Below are 22,145 nucleotides of genomic sequence, written 5' to 3'. Positions count from 1 at the left end.
CCCTGAAAAGGCAATGCCTAACACAAAAACTGTCCTTTGGGCCTGACCAGTTTTTCCCGGCACACAGCCCTCGGGTAGGAGACCCCCTTGTGCCAGAAAGCCCTGGCTGCAGACCTGCACACCCCTCAATTCCTGCTCCCCGACCCCACAAGGGCACAGAGGCAGGCACACAGCCAAGGCCCCTCCCACCTGCTGCCAAAAAATACCCACCTTCCTCTGGAATGTTTTGCAGACATCAGCGAGAGCTTCATTGGTTTCAGCTACCAAAGCACCAAAGACTTGCACAACACTTTGAGACCTCTTACAACAAACAAAATGCTTAAACTCTTCCCCTTACCACCCTTCTAGGAAAATACGTTGCAAAGAACAAACTACAGGAGAAGTATGTGAATCATGCAGTACAGTAGTAGAGGTTCTTCTAAAACTCACGTGCACCACTTGCAGAAGTTACTATATCTCACTGGTAATGCAGATTCCTTTCCCTTCAGGGAAACTAACCAGCTCCTTCTAAGAATATCTGAAAAAGTATCTCTGACTTGTTAAAAGACCCAAAGCCACTAGTTATGATCCAAAGAAGATCTCTGTTAAAGGAAGTAGGATGCAAAAGTACAGGAGGACAGAAGAATTGGAATCTTACAGTGCTCACTGAGCCCATTTTGTCTTCATTCCTTACAAACCAGGAAGATACAGCTGTTCAGAGAGACAATATTATTTAATAGACTCCTTGTGATGAAGTTCTGTATCACATGTTTTACTAAAGGCCATTATTTCCCCATGCAAACCTGACCTTGCTCATCATCAGCTTTACTACCTGTAAAGTAACAACCTGAAATACAGACGTTGTCATATCGTGTGTTGGTTGAGCCAGACCAGTTAGTCCTAATGAACTGGATCTTCTGGTGTGCATTATCAAAGACCTGAAGGTCACAGATAGATTACAAATATATTGATAGAGTTGATGTTGTAGCACATGATATACTCTTCATCTTCTGTACATATCACAAGTGTAGCTAGCATTATTATAATGATGTATATGTGTAAAACAAGGAAAAATTTCCTCTCTAGCTTCCTCTTTGCAAAACCATGCCTACCCCCCTTCACATGTGTATTTCTGTATCTGCTGTAACCTCGCTATTTCTCTTCTCATTACAAAAAGCAGTAAAACAGCACACTTTCCTGCACAACCTACTCTAGGTTACAACCTAGCTAGGTTTAGCACAAGGTTGGACTGGATGATCTCCAGAGGTCCCTTCCAACCCTGATTCTGCAGTAACAGGTTGAGCAGAAATGTAAACTGCAAGCAAAACCAAGAAAAACACTCAAAGCCTCACAAATACTGTGAGGTATAACATGATGGAAAAGCCTTCCATGACACAGATCACAGCCATGATGAGGCTGATAAAAACAGCAGCATCTTGCAGAGGCAGGTAAAGCAGGCTCAGTTTTCAGACTACAGAAGCCTCATTCCCCACCAACACACAACAGTGCTCTGTTACCTATGCCAATTGCACTCTTTTAAGCCAGGTGCTGCCTCATAATTTCTTTTCAACCTCAGTTCCTCACATCTTATCCAGCACAAGATGCAGGTTCATCACAACCAACTTCTCCAGCCAGTTCTCACTCCTGCCTCTTGTGTCTTTTCACAGGCCTTCTCTCTGCCCTCACACCATAATCCTACAGTCTGAAATCATTTTCAAGTTAAGGAAGCTATTGTTTCAAACTACTGAATACTTCCAGAAAACGTAAATCACCACAAGATCCATTCTAGAAGTTCAATTGTAGCTGCACCTACCAATTTCAAAAGTAAACCCTAAAAAGCAAGGTTGAACATTTTCTTGAAGCTTATTTTATAGCTTCCACACAATCCAAGTACATACAATTGCAGAAAAATATTACTCAGTACCATTCCTATTCCCCAACTCCCAAAAGCAGAGCTGTCGTTCCTGTAAACAGGAGCAGTAACTAGCTTGGACATTTCCTTTTGTTTCAGTGCTGCAGACAGACACAGGCAGCTGAGCGACCTCCCCCCAGCGCTGGCTGGAGCCAGGGCAGCGAAGAGAGCAATCAGGGGACAAAACGCCAACTTCTCCATCTGCGGGTGGAGTCAGACAGCTGCTGTTCTCCCAGCTCTGCTCCGCCTGGTTGTTCCTCCCTAGATTCCTGTTTCGGTCCAATCCTGCTTTGTAGCTCCAAATACTAAAACAAACCTTTGGATGTATGACAAAGGTACACCCATACATGTCTCTGAAACAATCTTAAAAGCCAACTGGCTGCCAGAAAGTGATCAGTAGTAAATCCACTTACCATGTAGCAGCTCAACTTGCTGTACTGTTTATCCCATCCTTCTCATGAACGGAAGATCAGCTGGGAGAAGCACACTGAGCACTAACAGTGCTTTCTCAAAAGCTTATGTCAATTTTTTCCCTGGCTTTTCTCTTCAAGGAAAAAATAAAATAAAATGTTACACGCATTCCTAAGATCCTTTTCCACTCACTTGGCGAGGCTTTTGTTCTTTCTAGAGGTCCAAGTTCAAGCAAAGGAAGGCCAGAACAACCAGCAGTGTGTGTGGGTGCATCCCCTGAGCATTGCAGCAGAGGCGCGTGCTGTTCCCTCTCCTCGCTCGGTACTTGAGAATCAGTCACCAAGTTCTCACGGAGTCATTTACACAGAAGAAACTCTCTGAAAAAAAGAGAGATGATCCCTGAAAAGGCCTCCACTCAGAAGAAAAGCCGTTCTCTTCAAGGCTCAGACACCACACAGCTTTGTGCGCTGTATGGGAATTGAGAGACCACGTAGTCTTCAGTGCAACAGATGCCATTTCGAGCAGCAGTTCCTCAGAGCCCTTGTGTCGGCACAAGCAGGAGAGTGAGGAAGCCCAGCAGAGAAGAGCAGCAGCTCAAGGTACGTTGCCCTGCATCACTCTACTACAAAGGGCAGCCTTCTTTGGAGAGCTGCCCCTGGAATCACTGCAACTGGAGGCAGGGAGTCCACATCGCACTGCTGCCTTGAACAGCCTCTTCTGCACAGGATGCAAAATTAAACCACCACACTTGCTCAGCAAGCACTGCATTGGCACAGATGTGCTCCTTCACAGTCACCTCCAAAAAACTTACATCCATCTGGAGGTAGAAATGAGGATCCTCTGTGGGCTCAATCTCGCTTGCCAAGAAGGATCCGGTTCATGCTTTACCTGCAAAATACAGAGATATTTATCACAGGTGAGAACATGCTTCGTGTCCACAGAAACAAACATTCATAAAAGAAAAAAAATGTTTAAACTCCTGGTACTTTTTTATCAGCTGTCCAAAGGATGTCGTTTGTTCTGAAACAGGGCAGCATATCAAGAGTAATTTCAACCTCTTTAAAACATAACCAAGCAAGACAATAAATAGCAGCTTTTATTTATTTTTTAATAGATTCAGGAAATAACTCCTTAGAGCAAGACTGATGTTCTGCTGCCACCTAGAGGGAGAGGATGGAATCATCCTGGGTACTATTCCACGTGGAAATACTTTACCGAAGAACTAGAGCCTGCACTGGTGCTACTGGACCCTTAAGGAAGCTGTAATTCTTCAAAGACTCAATAGCATTTATCTCAACATTCCGTCAGGATTCAGCCTCCAGCAATTGCTTTTCCCCACCTTAACCCTCTCTAGAGGCAACAAATCCCTCCAGAGAGTTGATGAAGGAAAGGAGGGACTTCAGTCTGAGTAAGTGCAACTGCAGCTTCAGTTTCTAGAGACGCAGAAAAATAGACGTCCTTTGTGTTGCTGTTCACCCAACTCTGTTTTGTATTGAGGTGCTCATCTGTTTTCAGTTCAGTAAGTAGAAGTGATGAGGATTATCAGTAGGGACAGTCCCTGTCCCACACTGCCTTTCAGCAGCGTATCTGCTCTTTACCTTTTTATGTAGCATTATGACCAGGAAGAGATTTGCCAATCTGACCGAGCAGAAAAGAACCATGGACTTCTAAAGATCGAGAAGGGGACTGCTCTCTGGGAAAATCAAATCTGGTAAATCAGTCTAAAAGAACAGTAAGATTTCTCTGTTTCCAAAATCTATGAATACAAGATCAGAGCACTAAGACTTTGCTGCCTCTACTGAGCAAAATAAAACCTTGAAAGTCACAGAAGCAGCATGCCATGGACAAGCAGGAGTCATTCTGCTGTTCCCTGGGCACCACATAGCTGTGCTTGCCCAGGTGGAAGGAGCCCCAAAGGAGAGTCCACTGCGTTGATGGTGGAGAAAGCAGTTGTGTTCCTCATCCTCCTTCCCACCGACCCACACCTTGTTATCTGTCCCACTCCCGCATGGATCCCCAGGCATCCCTAAAGGGCTGAGCTTCGTTCTCAGCATGCCACTAACTGAACACCCCTCCTCTGTACAGCTCAATATACACACAGACAGTGTAATGCTCCTACCACATTCAGTCAAAACTGGTGACAGGTCCAAGTCCCACCTGAAGGACAGAGTACTTCTTCAAAAAAATAAGTGGGAAAAAATATATAAGACCAGGATCATGTGTATACATGTTTACTGTATGATTTATCATCACCTTCCTCGCCACTCCCTGGAAATTCTGGAGAACAGAACAGTCAGAAATGACGATAAGAGGGAAAGAAGAACAAGATAATGTGCAGGCATCCCCTGATCTAAATCCAGCTCTCAAACAAGTCTGGAAAGCTTCTGTACATGCCGGCTCTAAGCACAGCCTAACACAAACACTGTCCCTTGGGCCTGACCAGTTTTATTCACCCATTTCAGATCCTACCCTCGCATGTAACGACTGCATTAAATACACACTAACAATTTATATAACTCAGACCAAGTACAACTTCTACCAGATGTGAAACCAAATACAAGGAGACAGATCTCAATAGTGTCAGCCTACAATTACTGAGGCAAGTGCTGATGAACCTAAGACAAACCCAGGCATGCTGGCAGCAGTTAGCGGGAATCCTAGTGCAAAACTCAAAATTAACCATAAACCCAGTCCAAACCCCAGGAAAACTAAATTGGAGTTCTCGTGGGTAGTCTCCTGAAGAGTATGGAGATCCTAAACCTACTCATCGGATCCTCCCAGTCTCTCCATCTGCACCTGCTCACAAGTCCATCCTACTCCAAATTTTAGCCTTCACTCCAATGGGAGACTAAACTTTAACAGCAGTTTTATGTTAAGTCAGCTCAGATAAATCTTCCACAAGCAATATTAAATCACAAGTTTAATGCTGTAATGCAACTGAAAGCACAGCAATGACAGCATAGTAACAAAGTCCTAGGCTGCAGCAAGTGGGAATATGCTCGAATGCAACAGCTGTAGGCACAGAAACAAAAGAGTCTGCTTACTCTTGGAAAGCCTCAGATACACAGGAATCTCCAGTGAGATGCCCTCAGTTCTACTGCCAACCCATAAATGAGGTCTGGGAAGGGGTGGATCCTGACTCCAGTCCTTCCAATCACTCAGATACGTTGCATGCACCTGAGCTCCCCTGGTTTGGCCCTGCCTTCCCACCAGGTGCTCGATCACTGGTTCAGGCTGTGATTTAGCACTTCTACTATAATGGGCATCTATGAAATGTCTATACACAGCCCACTGTCTGGACCAACTTTAACAACCTTTACGCGAGCCCAACAACTCCACAGTCACACATACCAGCACTCACTAAGCCCTCAATCCTAGCACTGCTCTGAAGACCAGCTCTTGAGAAGCAACCCTGCCAAACCAAAATTGCCTGTAAGTTGGAAGCCAATGACCACAGAAACCCTAAACTTAGATCAGCAGCTTGCTTCATACCCAGTAAAAACACAGGTTCTCCAGCCTGCAATGGAGCAAGCAGCAAGCCTCAACCCTAAGTTACCTTTAATATTGAGAGGCTTTTGTTTTAACCAAACACAGTTACATATAACAAGGTGACTGTGAGAGCAAGTTTCAGCCTTTATTTCCTCTAGAATCCTGAGGAAAAAACACCCAATCACCACCATGGCTCCTAACTCTAGTACCGTAAGGGCAGTGCTGAGCACTGTGCTCACTGCTAGCAGTGTTTCCTACCAGAAAACCATGCTGTATGTGCCATACTGTAGCATTACTCAACCCAAAGCCCAGTCCAGCACGCGAGAAAAAACACCTGCCCAAATTTTTGCACTCACTGTGTGCACAAAGGAAACTAAGAGCCTGGCCTGGAGGCTGCAAGGCAACCAGCTGCAGCTCTACACACAGCTCAGCACTTCTCAGCTCCTCCTGCTGAGTAACAGTGCTCTATCATGGCGGTAGCGTTAAGCCAGGTTTTAGCGCTGCTGCTATCACAGCTGGCAGCACCACGCTATGCGTTAGAGACCCCGACCACCCCGGGCATTTAGGATTGCTCTGTGCCGACGATACTGAAAGCGATACTGACCCAGGCCAGGACTATCGCTATGGCACACCCTCTGCCCACGGCCTGGATACGTCTCTGCTCTTATACTGCCTTCTTAGCCATCAGAAAAGGAACACGGAAAGACAAACACCAGCCACCCGCAGGCAACTCCACCACACAGCCAACTGCAGGGCAGCCAGGACCCCGCGCGGCCCGCTCTAGAAGCACCAGAACGCCTTTAGGTGTCCGCGCAGCTCGCCTGCAGGGCGGGAATTCCTGGCTCGCAGCGCGCAGGCGCGGCGCGGCCACCCATCGGCGTGACGTCACGCACGGCGCCGGCCGGCAGGACCCGGGCGCGCCCAGCGGGTTGTGGCGGCGTCTTCTGGAAGGTTCGCGGCTCCGTGAGCGGGGTTCATCCGCCTCCATCTGCCGTCACTGGGCGTCTGTCGGCGGCGAGCGGCAATGCCGGAGAACGCGGGACCCAAAATCCACGGCGGCGCTGGCAATCGGGCCAAGGGCACGTACCAGGACCGGGACAAGCCCTCGCAGATCCGCTTCAGCAACATCTCCGCCGGCAAAGGTGAGGTGAGGGCCGGCGGGGCTCCGGCGCTGCGTGCGGGAGCGTTCCGGGCTGCTCCCGGGGCCGTGGCGCTCGGGGGAGAAAGCCGTGGGGTGGGGGCTGCAGGAGGTTGCGCTGGGCGGGCGGTGCGAGCCCTCGGCGGGTTACGGCATGAGCTGTTTGCTCCTGCCGCGGTAAAGCGGGAGGTTGTACCCGCTTCAGAGAAAAGCTGCGAAATGGGCGTGTTTTATTATTACCGTGTTGCTGCTGAGAATGGCTCCATGGTGGTAAAACGGGGCGGGGGCTGCTTCGGAGTGGGAGACGCTGCTCAGAATCGAGTACGAGTGGCTGTAGCTCTTGAGATCAGCTTGTGAGTGCCGTTCTTCTCTTTCCAGCTGTCGCTGATGCTATCAGAACAAGCCTTGGACCAAAAGGAATGGATAAAATGGTAAACCTTTTGCTGAACATATGAAGGCAGTGAGATTGCTGAAGAGACTGCGATGTCTTATGTAAATCAAGTCAACGTGCTCTTTTGTCTTAAGCTGCTTTTCCAGACGTAAAATACTTCTCGTTTTTATGATCTAATGTTATTTGTACTAAAGCATACATTAAATACTTACCTAAGTTTTCCTGACAGGGTTATTTGTCACTGTCTGATACTGAACATCAAGATAAACGTTTCTAGTTCCAATCAGTGTTGTTTCTTTTCCCTCTCAGATTCAGGATGCTAAAGGAGATGTGACAATCACTAACGATGGTGCTACTATCCTGAAACAAATGCAGGTTTTGCACCCTGCAGCTAAAATGGTAAAGTCTTCTTTCATTGCTTACACAGTGATACTTGTTAGAGGTTCATTTCTGGGATAAAAGAACATTGATTGTAATATCTCATGTGGATTCAACGAGTGTAACTCATTAGTGATAAAGCAAGAGACTTTCTGCTGAGTGCTGCAGTCCTACTCACATTGATTGTAAGATGTTAAAGAATTCCAGGTCTTTGTTTCTTACTGCTTAGAAATATTTTTTTCTGGGTATGTGTGAAGATACAAAAGATTTTAGCCCAAATCTTCTATCTGAAAAAGAAAAGTTGGTGATGTCTCAAACCAGTAGGACAAAAGAGAGTCAAAGAATAAAATAAATGACATTATGGTCTGATGGCCCTAGGATACAGTAGTCCAGTCTTGTGAGAAATTGAATGTAGCCCTCTTTGATTTGGTTGAGATGGAAATGAGCATTCTGGGACCCTTCTAAAGGAAAGGGGAAAGATTCACTTGTTAGATAGGTGAGATCAGCTCCCTCTTAGCTTGGGAGAAAAGCTGCTTGATTTCTTTAGCTTTTGTTTTGTTGGAGGCTTTTGTTATCGCTTCAGCCAGCGGATGAGAAGCTGCAAATTAGAAAAGAGAAGTCCTGGTACTGTGGGTACTTTGGTAGTGCTGTGTTCTTTACTACCTCTCTTTTTTTTTTTTTTTTTTTTTTTTTGTAATTGTCAGAGTTTTCAGTTAAGTAGCATTATATTTAAACTCTTTTATAACTCATCATTTAGTTAGTAGAGCTGTCAAAAGCACAAGACATTGAAGCTGGGGATGGCACTACATCTGTTGTTGTCATTGCCGGAGCTCTTCTGGATGCCTGTTCCAGACTTCTTCAGAAAGGCAAGCATATTTATTTTACATATAAACATACATATGAGGCCTATTATACGTGGAAGTCTTGGCTACAAAAGCTGGTAAGTAGTGCGTACAGCTTTGTGTGTGTCACAAAGCTCAAAGCAGCTGTTAAATGAGAAGATAACATGAAAAGGTAACTTGAGGCTTTGCTCATGTCCCACTTCTGATTAAGATTCTCACTGCTTAGCTTTTATTTTGAGCTGATTGCAGCACCGTCAATACTGAAAATAGTAACTAAATGAGATGGTAAATGTTGCCTTATAAAAACTCACCCAGATTATACTTCTTATGGGCAGAGAGTTAAGATGATAAACTAAACTTTAAGCGGGTGATTCTGTAGTTGAGTAGTAAGACTGGTTTGGGGAGAGGGGGAAAGACCTTTGGTTTGCAAGGATGACCTAACAACCTTCTATATCATTCACAGGAATTCACCCCACCATCATTTCAGAGTCATTCCAGAAAGCTTTGGAGAAAGGCATTGAAGTATTGACCAACATGGCACAGCCAGTTGAACTGAGCGACAGGGAAACCCTGCTGAACAGTGCAACTACTTCACTGAACTCAAAGGTATGGCTGATGTGAACTTGATGCCTCCAGACAAACTGACCCTTCCAGCTTTTCCCAGTTTGTGCTGCTGTTTGCTTACTAAGAATCCTGCACATCTCAAATCTACTTGCTTTTGAGACGGTGGCTGCATTATGTTAAACTGACTTCTTAAAAAGCTATGGCTGATCAAGATTGAGTTGACACACTGAAGCAGAATTTCAATTTGAAACAGTTGGTGATCCCAAACATTAACTGCCAGGTGTAAAATACATACACAAACTTAAGATGAAAACAGTAACAGAAAGAACAGTTGGGTGGGGAGAGCTTTCACCAGCTTTTCATGTAGGCAGTTTTTAATTGTGAGGCAGAAGTTCCTAAAGCAGCATCAAAAAGTGGAGATGAATTGGCTGTTGAACAAACTTTGATCCTAGAATGCCTGTATTTCAGAGCTCTTGACTTTCCCTAGGGAGGCAATAGCTCTGAAACAAGCAGAAATTGTTCTCTTCTCCATAAAATTCCTTTGCACTGTACAATCTTTTCTTTACAAGTGCATTTTCATTCTGGCAGAACTCTCAACAGGATTATTTTAAGAGTTACAGAAATAAAGTCACATTTGTTTCCCAAAGTCCATGAGCTTATTTCTTTCCACCAGTGAAGCTGCTCTTAATGTTTCCATGTAGAGGAAAGGAGACACCATGTTGAGGTACCTGTCTGATGGACAGGGAGGGGAGTTTTGTTTTTCCAAAATTATCAAGTCAAACTAAAATACAGTGAGAAACTCCTACCTGTTGATGGTAAGTGTTAAATCACACATCACTGATTATTTTTATTTTTTTTTCCCCCTTCCATCATCAAATCTCTTAGGTTGTGTGTCAGTATTCCAGTTTACTTTCTCCCATGAGTGTGGATGCAGTGATGAAGGTGATTGACCCATCTACAGCGAGCAGTGTGGACCTCAGAGATATTAAAATTGTGAAGAAGTTGGGGTAAGAAACAATTTGCAATTATAGGCCTATGTGTTTTTGGAATTTGCTTCTCAAAATACTGGAGTTATGGATTGTTTTTGCTTGCAGAGGAACAATTGATGATTGTGAGCTGGTGGAAGGACTAGTCCTGACTCAGAAGGTGGCAAACACAGGTGTAACTAGAGTGGAAAAAGCCAAAATTGGCCTAATTCAGTTCTGCCTCTCTGCTCCAAAGACAGATGTAAGTTTAACTGGAACTAAAGTGGGAACTTTTGCTGTAGTTCTTGAAAAATGTAAATGTAATGACAAAACACATATCTTGTTTAAGATATAGTAATGTCAGCTCTATTCCACAGCTATAGTGAAAGCCTGCTAGTAAAGAGCTTATATTACTCATAACTCTTAAATATAAAGAATTTGTAGTTGGCATAAGAAAGAATAGTTCAGAAGTCCAGTACTTCTCCTAAAACAGTTTCTGATAGTACATCTTACTGTAATCTGTTTGTACTTTAAATCACAGGCTATTAAAGAACATACAGAACGTATCCTGATGCTTGTAAAACGAGCAGTTGTTCATGATGCTTGATGTTTCTTTTTTAATAGATGGACAACCAAATTGTTGTTTCTGATTACGCTCAAATGGACAGAGTACTGCGTGAAGAGAGAGCCTACATTCTAAACTTAGTTAAGCAAATTAAGAAGGCTGGATGCAATGTGCTGCTGATTCAGAAGTCTATTCTGCGGTACGTCAGTGCTGGTTTGCTCACCTGCTGTGGTCATTTGGGGAACAGCTGGAATCGTTTGCGGTCCTGGAAACTAGAAGTCAAACATCAGCAATTGCGTTGATGCAGAGTGACAGATTGTGTCTGTCACTCACAACCAATGCTAGTGCTGTCACAAATATATTTTGGATTTAATTATTTCCCTGTGAGGTAGACTGAAGAACTTCAGCATTACTGCTAATGCAGTTCACCCAGTTATTACAATAAGTTTGGACTGAGTACTCATCTCTTGTTTTTTAGGGATGCTCTTAGTGACCTCGCCCTGCACTTTCTGAACAAAATGAAGATCATGGTGGTTAAAGACATAGAAAGAGAAGACATTGAGTTTATATGTAAGGTAAAGTGAATTACATAAATGTTTACTAAAGTAACAGTTGTGTATAAAACAACACCAAAACTGGAGTACCCAACCAGTGCCAGTTTTTTCACACTTCAACAAATCTCACATTCTGAATGCAGTGTAAAGGCAGACAAGATATTTTACTGAAAGATGCTCCAGTTCTGTTGAGCTGTCCCAGTTTCGCAAAGAGAAGGGGTGGATGTAAGAGCAGCAGTTGTTACTGAGTTTTACTGAGGTACAACTGTAGAGCATGCCTGCTGACACTGCAGTTCAGATTAAGTATACTTAGATTTCTTTTTCTACTGTTATTTTTGCAGACCATTGGAACTAAGCCTGTTGCTCATATTGACCAGTTTACTCCTGACATGCTGGGCTCTGCTGAGCTGGCAGAAGAAGTCAACTTGAACGGTTCTGGAAAACTAATAAAGGTGAGTGAGCGGCAGATTAATTCCTTCTTAACCCTTGCCAATTCTTTTAATAACAACTACTAACTTAAAAGTAAGAACGTAAGTACTAAGAGGCCTTAAAGTACCTGCCTGTCATCCCTGCCTAGCCTCTGGCTTGCGAAGCATGGTGGTTTTGCTCTGCAGACCTCAGTGCTGTTACTGAAGTCGCACAGCAGATGAAGGCTTTTCTCTCATTTCTGTTGCTTGGCTCGGTTCTAGATTACGGGCTGTACAAACCCTGGAAAAACAGTGACCATTGTGGTACGTGGATCCAACAAGCTTGTTCTAGAAGAAGCTGAGCGTTCAATTCACGATGCCCTGTGTGTCATTAGATGCTTAGTTAAGAAAAGGTAACGTGTTCATTTGGCTGGAATAATTTAGTATATTAATGTGGAAAGCTCTTTGGCGCTTACGTACCTTGAGATTTGACTTCAGTTTCTGTCCCCAGAGCTTTAATTGCAGGAGGTGGAGCACCAGAGATAGAGCTGGCACTGCGCCTCAACGAGTACGCCCGCACGTTGAGGGGCATGGACTCGTACTGCGTGCGTGCCTATGGGGATGCACTGGAAGTCATACCATCTACACTGGCTGAAAACGCAGGTCTCAATCCTATCTCAACAGTAACAGAGCTGAGGAACAGACACGCTCAAGGAGAGAAAACAGCTGGCATTAATGTCAGAAAGGTAATGAGGAAGCTGAATATAGAACTCCGTAGCTTAAATAAATAGGGTATTAAAAGGAAAATATACTGCCTAAGTCTAAAATGCAGAGAACAAAATTCTTACTAGAACTAGTGTTGAGAGAAATAACAGCTTGCTGTCTGAGCCTGTAGCAGCTTATCCTGAGTATTGGTAATAGCAGATTCTTCTGCCTCCATGGCATTCAAGTACCTGCAGGTATCTCTTCAAAAGCATTTTTCCAGCTGAAGTCTTTCACAGTGAACTTAAAGACAAGTCTGGTTAGAAGGGTCGTGGGGTAGTGTCTGCAGGGGAAGGTGCTCACACATCTGGAGTAGCACAGTGGGATAGCTTTGTGTTTGTGCATTGTCACTACATTTGAACTGATAACAGCTATGGGTGGTTTTTCTCTTGGCTCATTTTGAGTGGATATCTCAAATACTCAGCAGCAGCAGACCTTTACAGTAATATTCCTGTTAGGAACCAAGGAGTGCAAACTAGTTGGTAGTCTAGCTTAGCACAACATCACTTTCAGGATTCTGTTAAATGTAGTTGCAGGCTCAATTGCACAAAGTGAAAGCAGCTTTCTGTTGCAGGGTGGCATCTCCAACATCCTGGAGGAGTTGGTAGTCCAGCCACTGCTCGTGTCTGTGAGTGCACTGACTCTGGCAACAGAAACTGTGCGCAGTATTCTTAAGATTGATGATGTGGTGAGTAGCGTTGGTGTTTATTTTTAATAAATGCAAGAATGTGTGGAAACACAGATTACGTGATCACCTGTTTCATTCTATTTCCTCCTTACTTTACGTGCTATTTATACCATTTGGTTCTCTCATAAGGGCTTAGGAGAAAGTGAAGCTGCTGTTGGTATAAAGCAGTACTTTAAAGCAAGATGTTACAGTGACTAACAATTACTTTTTTTGCTTATATATTTAATGTACTTGTGCTGGTGTATTTAATGTGCTTGTATATTTAATGTGTGGACCTCTTACACGTGTTGTTGTGCTCTTGCAGGTGAACACGCGGTAAGCTGAATCAAGGAAGCTGGGACTGTGGTCTGGAGCTCCTCAGCTGTAGTCTGAGCTGCAGCTTCCTCACCAAAAGCGCCTGTGTGAATTGTCTTAAAAAGTCCACAAGGCTTATGTACTTTTGTCACGTTAATTTAATACAGTTCCTGGTTTCAAAAAGGAAATGCAGTTTATCAATAAACAGGCACTAGTCTACTTGAGTCTTTGTTTTATGATTCACTAGAAAGTAGATCAACTTCTGTAGTTTGAATTACACTAGCATTTAGATTAGCATTCCATATCACTGTCAATTCATACAGCAGCTTACTACAGCCATGCTCCATCTTTTATCATGCCTCAAGCCCCCAGCTGTTAGCTGATCTGGGCTTTCCTTCCAGTTACAGTGTGTTCATCCCCCCCTGCCCCCTCCCCTCTAGCTGTTCCACGTGCACGCCAGCCCATGGCGCTATCCGGGCCCAGTGCTCAGCGATGCCTCCTCGGAGAGGTGGCAGACCACTCCCGACCCCAGTGTACCCGCACTCATTAATCCCCGTTCATCTCGAGCACAAACGCTTTAGAAAGGGAGGTGACCGACGGGCGGAACCAGCCGCGCCCCTTCTCACCGCCACCGCCCCCTCCTCCAGCGTGCTGCGGTACCGGGCCCTGAGGCTCCGGGCCGAGCGGCCCCGCCTCTCCCCGCCCGACGCGGTCCGGCCCCGCCTCTCCACCCTCCGCCGGCGGCGGCGCGCGGCCATGGAGGCTCCGCACGGCGCGGGGCCGTTGCCCACCGCCCGCCTCCGCGCTGCCGTGCAGCCGCACTGCCGGCCGCCTGCTGCCCGATCCCAGCGGGAGTCGCCGCACAGCGCGCAGGTACGGAGGGAGCGCCGGGACCGGGCCGGGCGGGTTGCGGAGCAGACGGGCCGGCCGCAGAGCCGTAAGAAGCTTACGCGGAGCAGCTAAGGGCTTCATTTTACAGTGGCTATGGAAACGGGCGGCGGAGAACCGTGGCGGAGGGGGGGCGGTTTAGGCTGTTCTACAGCTGCGTTCTAAGCAAGATAAGGTTTTTTTCCTTCCAAAAAATCCTCTCGGATCTTATTTCCCGATACAAGTATAAGGGCTTACAGAGAAAAACTTTGTTATTTAACTCCCTTTAAACAGCAGTCTCAAGCCATAAATCACTGTGCAGGAAGATTGTTCCATGCAGTGTGCATTAAAGCCTGCACATAGGTAATAGATATGAAATTCAGCTGTAGTGTTTAATTCATGAGACAATTAAATGAAGCAGCGCTAAAAACCTCATTCCCCTTTCCTCAGAGTCAGAAAGCTTGACACTGATCCCTCCTCTGTCCTAGGGGGAGCTGGGTGCAGAGCCAGGCCCTGGCAGCGAGCAGCCCCTCACCCCAGGCTGTGACACAGAGATGGGCTGCTCCAAGCTGGGCAGCTCAAACCAGGAGTATTACCTGAAACTGGAAGAGTTGAAGAATGCCCACTTGGAGACAATGGCAAAATTAGAAAGCATGTATCGGAACAAGCTGTATTTACAAGGAGTGCAGCCCTTGGAGAGGAACAACGCTAACAGTGCTACTTCCAAGGTCTGCTGTAGGTAAGTTTTGCGGTACCTTTGGTCTGGAGGATCTTTGCAGACAGCGGTAGGCAGGGATGTACTGCAGCTGGGAACTGCTGCTCTCCCCCTTTCCTGTAAATAGATAATTACAAAAAAGTTCCTTCAGTTTTAATAATGCTTATTCACCTTGCTAGTATGCTGTCAGACTAACAAGTGTGCAAACCTCAGAAATATGGTCAGTGTGTTCAGTAGAGCACGGTGCCTTGCCTTGTTCTCAGCCTGGATTTCCTTTGTAACAGTGATCTGGTGTCTGTACCATCTGGTGTCTTCTCTTACCCTCCAAGCACTCTTCCCTTTAGTGAGGGCACTGAAAACAGATTACTGCCTTTGAATCAATGTTGGAATGGATTCAAGCCTACTTCTCTTTTTCCCCCCTTTCTAAAGGCCAACCTGGGAGAAAAGCACATATCAGCCTCTAAATTTGCCCAGATCCTTCTCTGACTCCAGCTTAAGCGATCCCTTAGGCTCGGCTGTGTCTGGTGGGTCCGACAGAGAACTATCATCTGAGGACAGCTGTAGTGAAACCAGATCATTACTATTTGCTAAGGAACGGATTGCAAGGATGTGGGATGGCTTCTCAGTGGATGACTACCTTCCTCCCAGGAAGCACAGCCTGCCCACTGCAGCAGCTTCCAGGACAACACGGAAGCAGAAGGCATGGTCACCAAAAATCACTGTGCCCAAGCCCTTCCAGATGACAATTAGAGAAGCCAGAAAAAAAGAACAGAATGTCAAATCCAAGTCGCAGATTGAAATGGAAAATAACCTACTGAAGAAGCAGCTGGAGGAAGAAGCAGAGTGTCAGAAAAAGTTCCGAGCCACTCCAGTGCCCGCTGCAGTCTTCCTGCCACTCTACCATGAAATTGTGCAAAGGAATGAGGAGCGCAGGAAGTCTGTGAAGGAGAGGAGCAAAATCAGGCTCTTGGCTTCTCAGAAGCCATTTAAGTTCATTGAAAGAGAGAAGCAAAGGGATGAAATTAGAAGAATGCAATTAAGAGACCTTTCCACACCTGAAAAGAAAACAAAACCATTCAAAGCAAAACCAGTTCCCAGATATGTTTATAGCCCATCGGTTAGAGACAAGCTACAGGAGGAAGAGCTGTACAGAGAAATCCGGATTAGAATGAGAGCTGAGGAGCTGCTGCGAAATGCATCTCTGCCCACCAGCAGGCTGGCTCCCAAGGATGTCAACAAGAAGAAGAAACACAAGTGTGCCGAACCAAAGGAAACAGAGCACAAACCCAAGATCCAACCCAGAGTTCCAGATTTTGACCGACTACACCAGAAGTTTCAGAAACGGCTCCGGCAGAAGCAGCAGGTGAAACACCTCACGGTCTGTGAGCCGTTCCATCTCCGCACTCCGTACATTGCCTCGAACAAGGGGAAGGTTTTGAGAGACATTCAAGAGGATGAAGAAAGGCTAAAAGAAACACGCTGGCCATACGCCTCTCCAAGGCGCAAACCCCAAACCAGACAGTCGAGTGCAAATTCACCTCTCTTGGGATCTGGAGAATCCAAGTCGCCAAGAGTCACACAAGCTTCACAACGAAGGCTGCAGGCCCTAAGGTGACTGCTGCAGTGATGCTCTGTGTTCTATAAACACCTAGAGAGAATTCTTTTGTCCTTCTACAGGTGTAGTTAATTCTTTCATGCGGTGAATATGGGACTTATTATATTCAGTTGTATACTATCATTATGTCCTTAGACTAAATGCAGGACTTTACTAATGGATTTCCCTAGAAGCAGTAATGCACATTTCTGCACACGTCCATAGGAAAGGGAGAAACGGATGCAGTTTCTCAGGATATGTCCCAATCCCTTACAATGGCACATATTACCCATTTATATCAATCCCATTTTCATCCCCCCTCCCTGTTCCTCCATTTTTTAATATTTTTTTTTAAATATTTCAAATTTCCTTTGCCAAAGCTTCCTTTGAAACCTTGTGCTTGATTTCAAACAAATTCAGCCTTAGTTTATTTTTCCACCCAGGAATTCACATGAGGAAAAGAGAAGGCTGGAAGAACAACAGAAAAGAAACAGAACAAAGCAGAAACAAAGAACAAAAAAACTGCAGAAAATTGTAATGACTGGGGCTGAGGCCAATGACCCCCATCAGAGCCTCGCTCAGGTCTCTGAATCCAAACTAAAGGCATTCAGGTATTTCATCGCATTCCCTGAATCCTGAACCTCTCTGGCTTCATTGTATGTTAAGCATACAATGTTAAAGAAAAAAAAACAGAGTCTGAGTTTATATAGTTACATCCCTGATACACTGCACAAACAGGTCGTTACAAATAAGTGTGGCCAAATCTCAGCTGGGAATTGTTGCCCATTCTAACACCTCTCAGTACATGATTCCCTGCTCCATGTCTGGAACACGAGCACTAAATTGACAATTGAACTGAAGAAGAAAATAAGATTAAAAAACAGCACAGAAGAAGGATAGAGGAATTACCAAACATCTTTGCAGGGTGAGACTAGCAGGTGTTGGCATGGCTTCGCACAACTTTCTTCTTCCACAGAATCATTTGAGATGGATTTAAGTTCATTCAAGAGCAAACCTCACATCACAGTATCTGATCAGATTTTAGGAGCATAGTAAAACACTTGCAATTAATTATTCTCTGCATATAGTATTACACTATTACAAAGCACAACTACTTCCCTAGTGCTGATGGTTTAAGGATGGCGTAAGTGCTCAACTTGACAATGCTTACTGCAGCACAGGCTGGGTAATGAGGTACATGAATGTAAGGGCTCTTCTGGGAGAACAAACAAATAACAGTAAAGTTCACTCCCTCAGAATGGTGACTGTCCTGCCTTAATGCACAGCCCTACTGTAGAAACTCAGAGACAATGTGGGAAGAGGTGGGGAAGGCAGAAATGTGAAAGTTAAGAATGTAAGTTAAGAAACTAAACTCAGGCAGCCCCTGTTGGCCTCACTGGGCAGGACAACTTCAGAAATAGCTTTGTCCATCAGTATTCCAAGCAAGCTGATGTTCCAGTGGTGAGGGCCTGGCACAGCTGCCCATACATCTGCCCATACACACCCTGGAGGTGCTCAAGGCCAAGTTGAATGCGGCCCCAAGCAACCTGAGCTGGGGGAAACAGCCCTGCCCATGGCTGGGGCTGGGTGGGCTTTCAGGCACCTTCCAAATCATTCTATCATTCCATAAAAATGAGACAGTAAACTTAATTCCACCACAAGATAATATATCTTATGCATTTTTAACCAGGACCATACTTGTCATGAGCAATTCAACTTTTCACTGTAAGAAAGTACTTCTTGTACTATAGACAACTGATTTCTGTTGTACTGTGTTTATTTTAGGAACTCCTCAAAGCAGAGAATGCAGGAGTATTGGCAAGAGTTGCAAGAAATGGAAGAAAGAGTAAAGCAAAGGCCATTGCTCTTGGAAAGAGTAACTCAGGTTATCTTGTTTGTTTCTTAATCTCATCTCCAATTACTGTATAGGGAACTTTTAGTCAAACGCTGTTAGAAGTTATTTGATGTTATTTAGGCTAGTATTTGTCCATTTTAATTTCTACTGCTCCATCTCCCTATAAATTACTTTTCTGTGTCTAAGCATTCATGGCATGCTTGCACAAGGAAATCAGATGACATCCTCTGGTTCAATTATAATACATGCACATAGCACTGAGTCAAACAAATTTACAGCAAAAATGAGAGGTTTAAATTGGGAGAAAAACTAGAAGAACTCAAGCATTCCTCATGTCTGCTGTAAAGCTGAGACAGAATTTTCATCTCTGTCTCCCTGACTGCTTTTGGAATAGAGAGGCAGCAGGACATAGACGGCCCATTCCTCCCAGTTCTCTCATCCCTTCTGGGTGGGTTTCTTGGCCCACTACAGGGCCGGAGCATGCATGAAGGCTGGAGGACAAGGCCTCCTCACCCAGCTGTTACTCGGAGGAGCAGAGCTTACCACTCAGCTTCACAGAGAGATTCAGATTCATGCAGTGCGTCAAACAGTGCTGTAAGAGAATAAATCAATGTCATGTTTCAGAGCAGCAGCTCCCACGGAGAGAAACAGCCCTAGGAAGAACACAGTTGATGTTTCAGGTCTGCATCTTCTCCCCGCTCCCTCAATAGCAGTATACAGTATCCGCAGATCTTTGTTACCAGTGGATGTAGGGAGCAAACTGCATTTGAACAGAAAAGGGAGGAAGATCTGCTATAAAGTTCTCAAGTAGTTTTGCCATTCTTAGCTGCAGTAAATGATTTAACTTCTCACATGCAAATAATGAAACAGTATTAATATAAGCAAAAGTATCTGAAGATAGGCATTTAGCTCATACTTAACCCTTGTGTTTTTCCTACAGAGTAATGCCAGAATAGCTGCAGAAAAATATTATTCCAACAGACTGAGAGCTCTGGGGGTATGCCCAGACTTTGTTTCAAAGAAAGGACAAACAACTAACTTGCTAGAGTGCTACATTGCTGAAGATTTTGATGCCAAAGAAAGGTAGAGATCACAGAAGGTTTTTGGTTTTGCCACTGCATACCTAGTAATTAGAGCCATTTTTAATGCTGAGAAAATTATTTGCAGTATTCCCAAGTAAATATTTTAGTGTGCGTGGTTAGCTTTCCTGCACTGTTTTTTCCTGAATTAACTATTTGTTTTGTGAGTCAGAGAAGAGCACTGGATATGTTATACACCATGCACTTCAAAGAACAATTAAGAGTAACATTTTTAATTTGTTCCCTTAACCAAGATTTCAGGAAGGTTGCTAAGAAATCATTTCATTCTGCATTACCTTTTTTTTTTTTTTTTTTTTTAAATACAAGCCTTAAAAAATACTTCTCAATATCCATTTTGGTATTATGATAGGAAGGAAATGGAAAAAAAGAAATATATAAGCAGTACTGCTACTTTCTATCATAAAAGCAGAGTCCAGTGTTCCCTCTTTCCCAGTTTTACCCCAGCCAAGACTGCCAGGATTGGCTGTAGGTTACCTGAGCATGTAAGTCTTTTAAAACCTACTGGAAAGCATTTCACCTGAGAATACAAATCACATACAAATTGTCTTTACAGAGCCATCAAGAGTATAGTGGAAGAAAGGGAATTATTTGAGGAAGCAGACAGCATCAGTCCTCAATCTGAGCAATCCTTTGAGGAAGAGAAGAGAACAGGCATCAGAACCCCCAGCTGGGATGCTGAATCCGCTGAGAGGGAGGAAGAGGAAGAGACACAAGCCAGCCCTCAAGGTCAGCAACCTCACTGTGCAGAGGAGACCAGGTCCAGCCCCACCTCCAACCAGCACTGTGAAGAAGAAGAGCAGAAAGAGGAAAAGGAGGAGGAGGAAGCAAAGGCAGGCGTTCTGCTTGGACATACCCTAGAGGAAGAGAATGAAGAGGAGGAGGATGGGTCAAGACCCAGCTCTCAGTCTGATCGGTCCCATGAGCAGCAAGAGGAGAGTCAGTCTAACCCTGAAGCTGAGGGTGCTTTCCAATATGAGGATGAGGAATATGAAAGTGATGATTCTGAAGAGAAGCCCAATGATGACGAGGCTGACTGAAGGGAAGGCAGATAGGTTCCACAGCACCAGGCTGCCCTATTTCATTGCTGGCATTGAAATAGACACCAAAACCATGTCTTTTTGTTACTAATATTAAAAACTGTGAATGTAAAACTCTTAGCTTAGCAGTCTTTCCAGCACAGAAGCTGTGTTGATTTTCCAATATGAAAGATTAAATTATTCATTGCTACCAAGAAAAAAATGCACTAGAATATATTGAGAACCATCATTTTTAGTTTTCACTGAGCTCTAACAATGACAGACAAGTGGGGTAGAATAAAGTCAGTAGAATATCTTGAGGAAAAAAAGCATCATTCTGCAGATTGCTACCCAACCGAGATAGGAAGTTGTGCTCTTCCACCTGTTTTGATCAGAAGAGCTCTTTTGCAATCATGTAAATCTACCATTAACATAACAAGTGCTGACATTAACCTTCACACCTCCTTGTAGAGACAGTCAAGGGATACTGTGAAAAGAGAGCCTTATGACTTCACATAAACGCATACCCCTACTCAGGGCTTCAGGTACCACTCCACAAAGAACACAGACTGGTTTGTTTCTGCCCTTGCTATTTATATCCCCAGTAGCTTCTCCTACTCTTAGAGCTTTCCTGCTAACCTGTCATAGACAACGTTAGGAAAGAAAACAACAAAACTTCCATAACAAACAGTAGAGAGCAGAGTGTAACGTGGCATCACACAGGCTCTAAATAGTGAGCACAGTATTTGTTGAAGTGATCACACCTGCACAAGCAGCTGCAACAGCCAAGAGTACACATTTGGTGTTTCTGTGTTTGCTCTACTCAGGTTTTCTTCCACACTGTACCTGTTATTATTTATTCCTCCTGACTTTGAGAATCTGTGTCTCACTGTTTAGATTTTATTTTTAACTTATTTCTCATGTGTGGCATAACTAATACAAATTTGAACCTGTTGTTTTGTCATCGTTGTTTTTTTTGTTTGTTTGTTTTTTAACTCAAAATCTCCATCCCACATCTATCTTACTAAAATATTAATCACTGCTTCACAATGAAAATCATAGTTTACAATCTTGACAACCCACAATACAAATGAGGTTTGTTTGCTTGTGGAAGTCATTAGACTTTAGTTCTGAAAAGTCGTACAATAAGTTACTGAGTCAGGTATTACTGACACACAATCACACATTACTGCTGCAGTCTTTACTGAACCAGTTTTTGAGTTGTCTTGAAAGAAGGCAGAAAAGCTTTAGATTGTGTTTTCTCATACAGAAACTATTTGAAGAATTTTCAAATCCAAGACATTCAAAAGATCATTCAAATTTTTAAAACCTGATAGCACTTAAATTGAGTTTTCTAAAGAATATAACTATATAATCAAGCCATTAGGATAGAGCATAAGAAACATTACCAAAAACCTCCCTTGAACTAGGAGGTTAGAAAGAACAACTTTAAGATGAGTAGATTTGAAGAATGCACAGGTAAGTGGGATAACAAGAAAGAGTCAAAACAGTTTTAAAGGTTACACCTCAGTTTTCCTAGCATTTCTAAAGCAGCCAAGCAGAACTATGTAATCAAATGTGATCCAGCTGAGATGTTTTACCTAAGTTTCCAAGGTGTACTGAACAATCTGCTATCAATGGATTTTAAGTAAAATAAAT

The 22,145-nt window shown here is 44.1% G+C and overlaps 2 protein-coding genes across 2 annotated transcripts; both read left to right on the top strand.

Annotated features, from left to right (window-relative positions):
* Positions 1-6,686: 6,686 nt before the first annotated feature.
* On the top strand, positions 6,687-13,558 carry CCT4 (chaperonin containing TCP1 subunit 4). Its single transcript, XM_052672268.1, has 14 exons — positions 6,687-6,933; positions 7,308-7,360; positions 7,630-7,719; positions 8,456-8,564; positions 9,004-9,146; positions 9,990-10,111; positions 10,199-10,331; positions 10,694-10,833; positions 11,113-11,209; positions 11,530-11,640; positions 11,878-12,008; positions 12,107-12,341; positions 12,932-13,045; positions 13,350-13,558. Exons 1-14 carry the CDS (start codon positions 6,816-6,818, stop codon positions 13,362-13,364), a joined length of 1,611 nt encoding a protein of 536 aa, XP_052528228.1. The 5' UTR covers positions 6,687-6,815; the 3' UTR covers positions 13,365-13,558.
* A 115-nt stretch (positions 13,559-13,673) lies between these two features.
* FAM161A (FAM161 centrosomal protein A) lies at positions 13,674-20,703 on the top strand. Its single transcript, XM_052672398.1, has 7 exons — positions 13,674-14,212; positions 14,695-14,945; positions 15,351-16,532; positions 16,959-17,126; positions 18,301-18,400; positions 19,311-19,453; positions 20,024-20,703. The coding sequence occupies exons 1-7, from the start codon at positions 13,832-13,834 to the stop codon at positions 20,505-20,507; spliced, it is 2,709 nt and encodes a 902-aa protein (XP_052528358.1). The 5' UTR covers positions 13,674-13,831; the 3' UTR covers positions 20,508-20,703.
* The last annotated feature ends 1,442 nt before the right edge of the window (positions 20,704-22,145 follow it).

The sequence above is a fragment of the Tympanuchus pallidicinctus genome, unplaced genomic scaffold (assembly GCF_026119805.1).
Source record: "Tympanuchus pallidicinctus isolate F22 unplaced genomic scaffold, pur_lepc_1.0 scaffold1, whole genome shotgun sequence".
NCBI lineage: Eukaryota > Metazoa > Chordata > Aves > Galliformes > Phasianidae > Tympanuchus > Tympanuchus pallidicinctus.
Note: the sequence above shows the minus strand (reverse complement) of the source record. Positions and strands in the feature narration are given on the sequence as shown.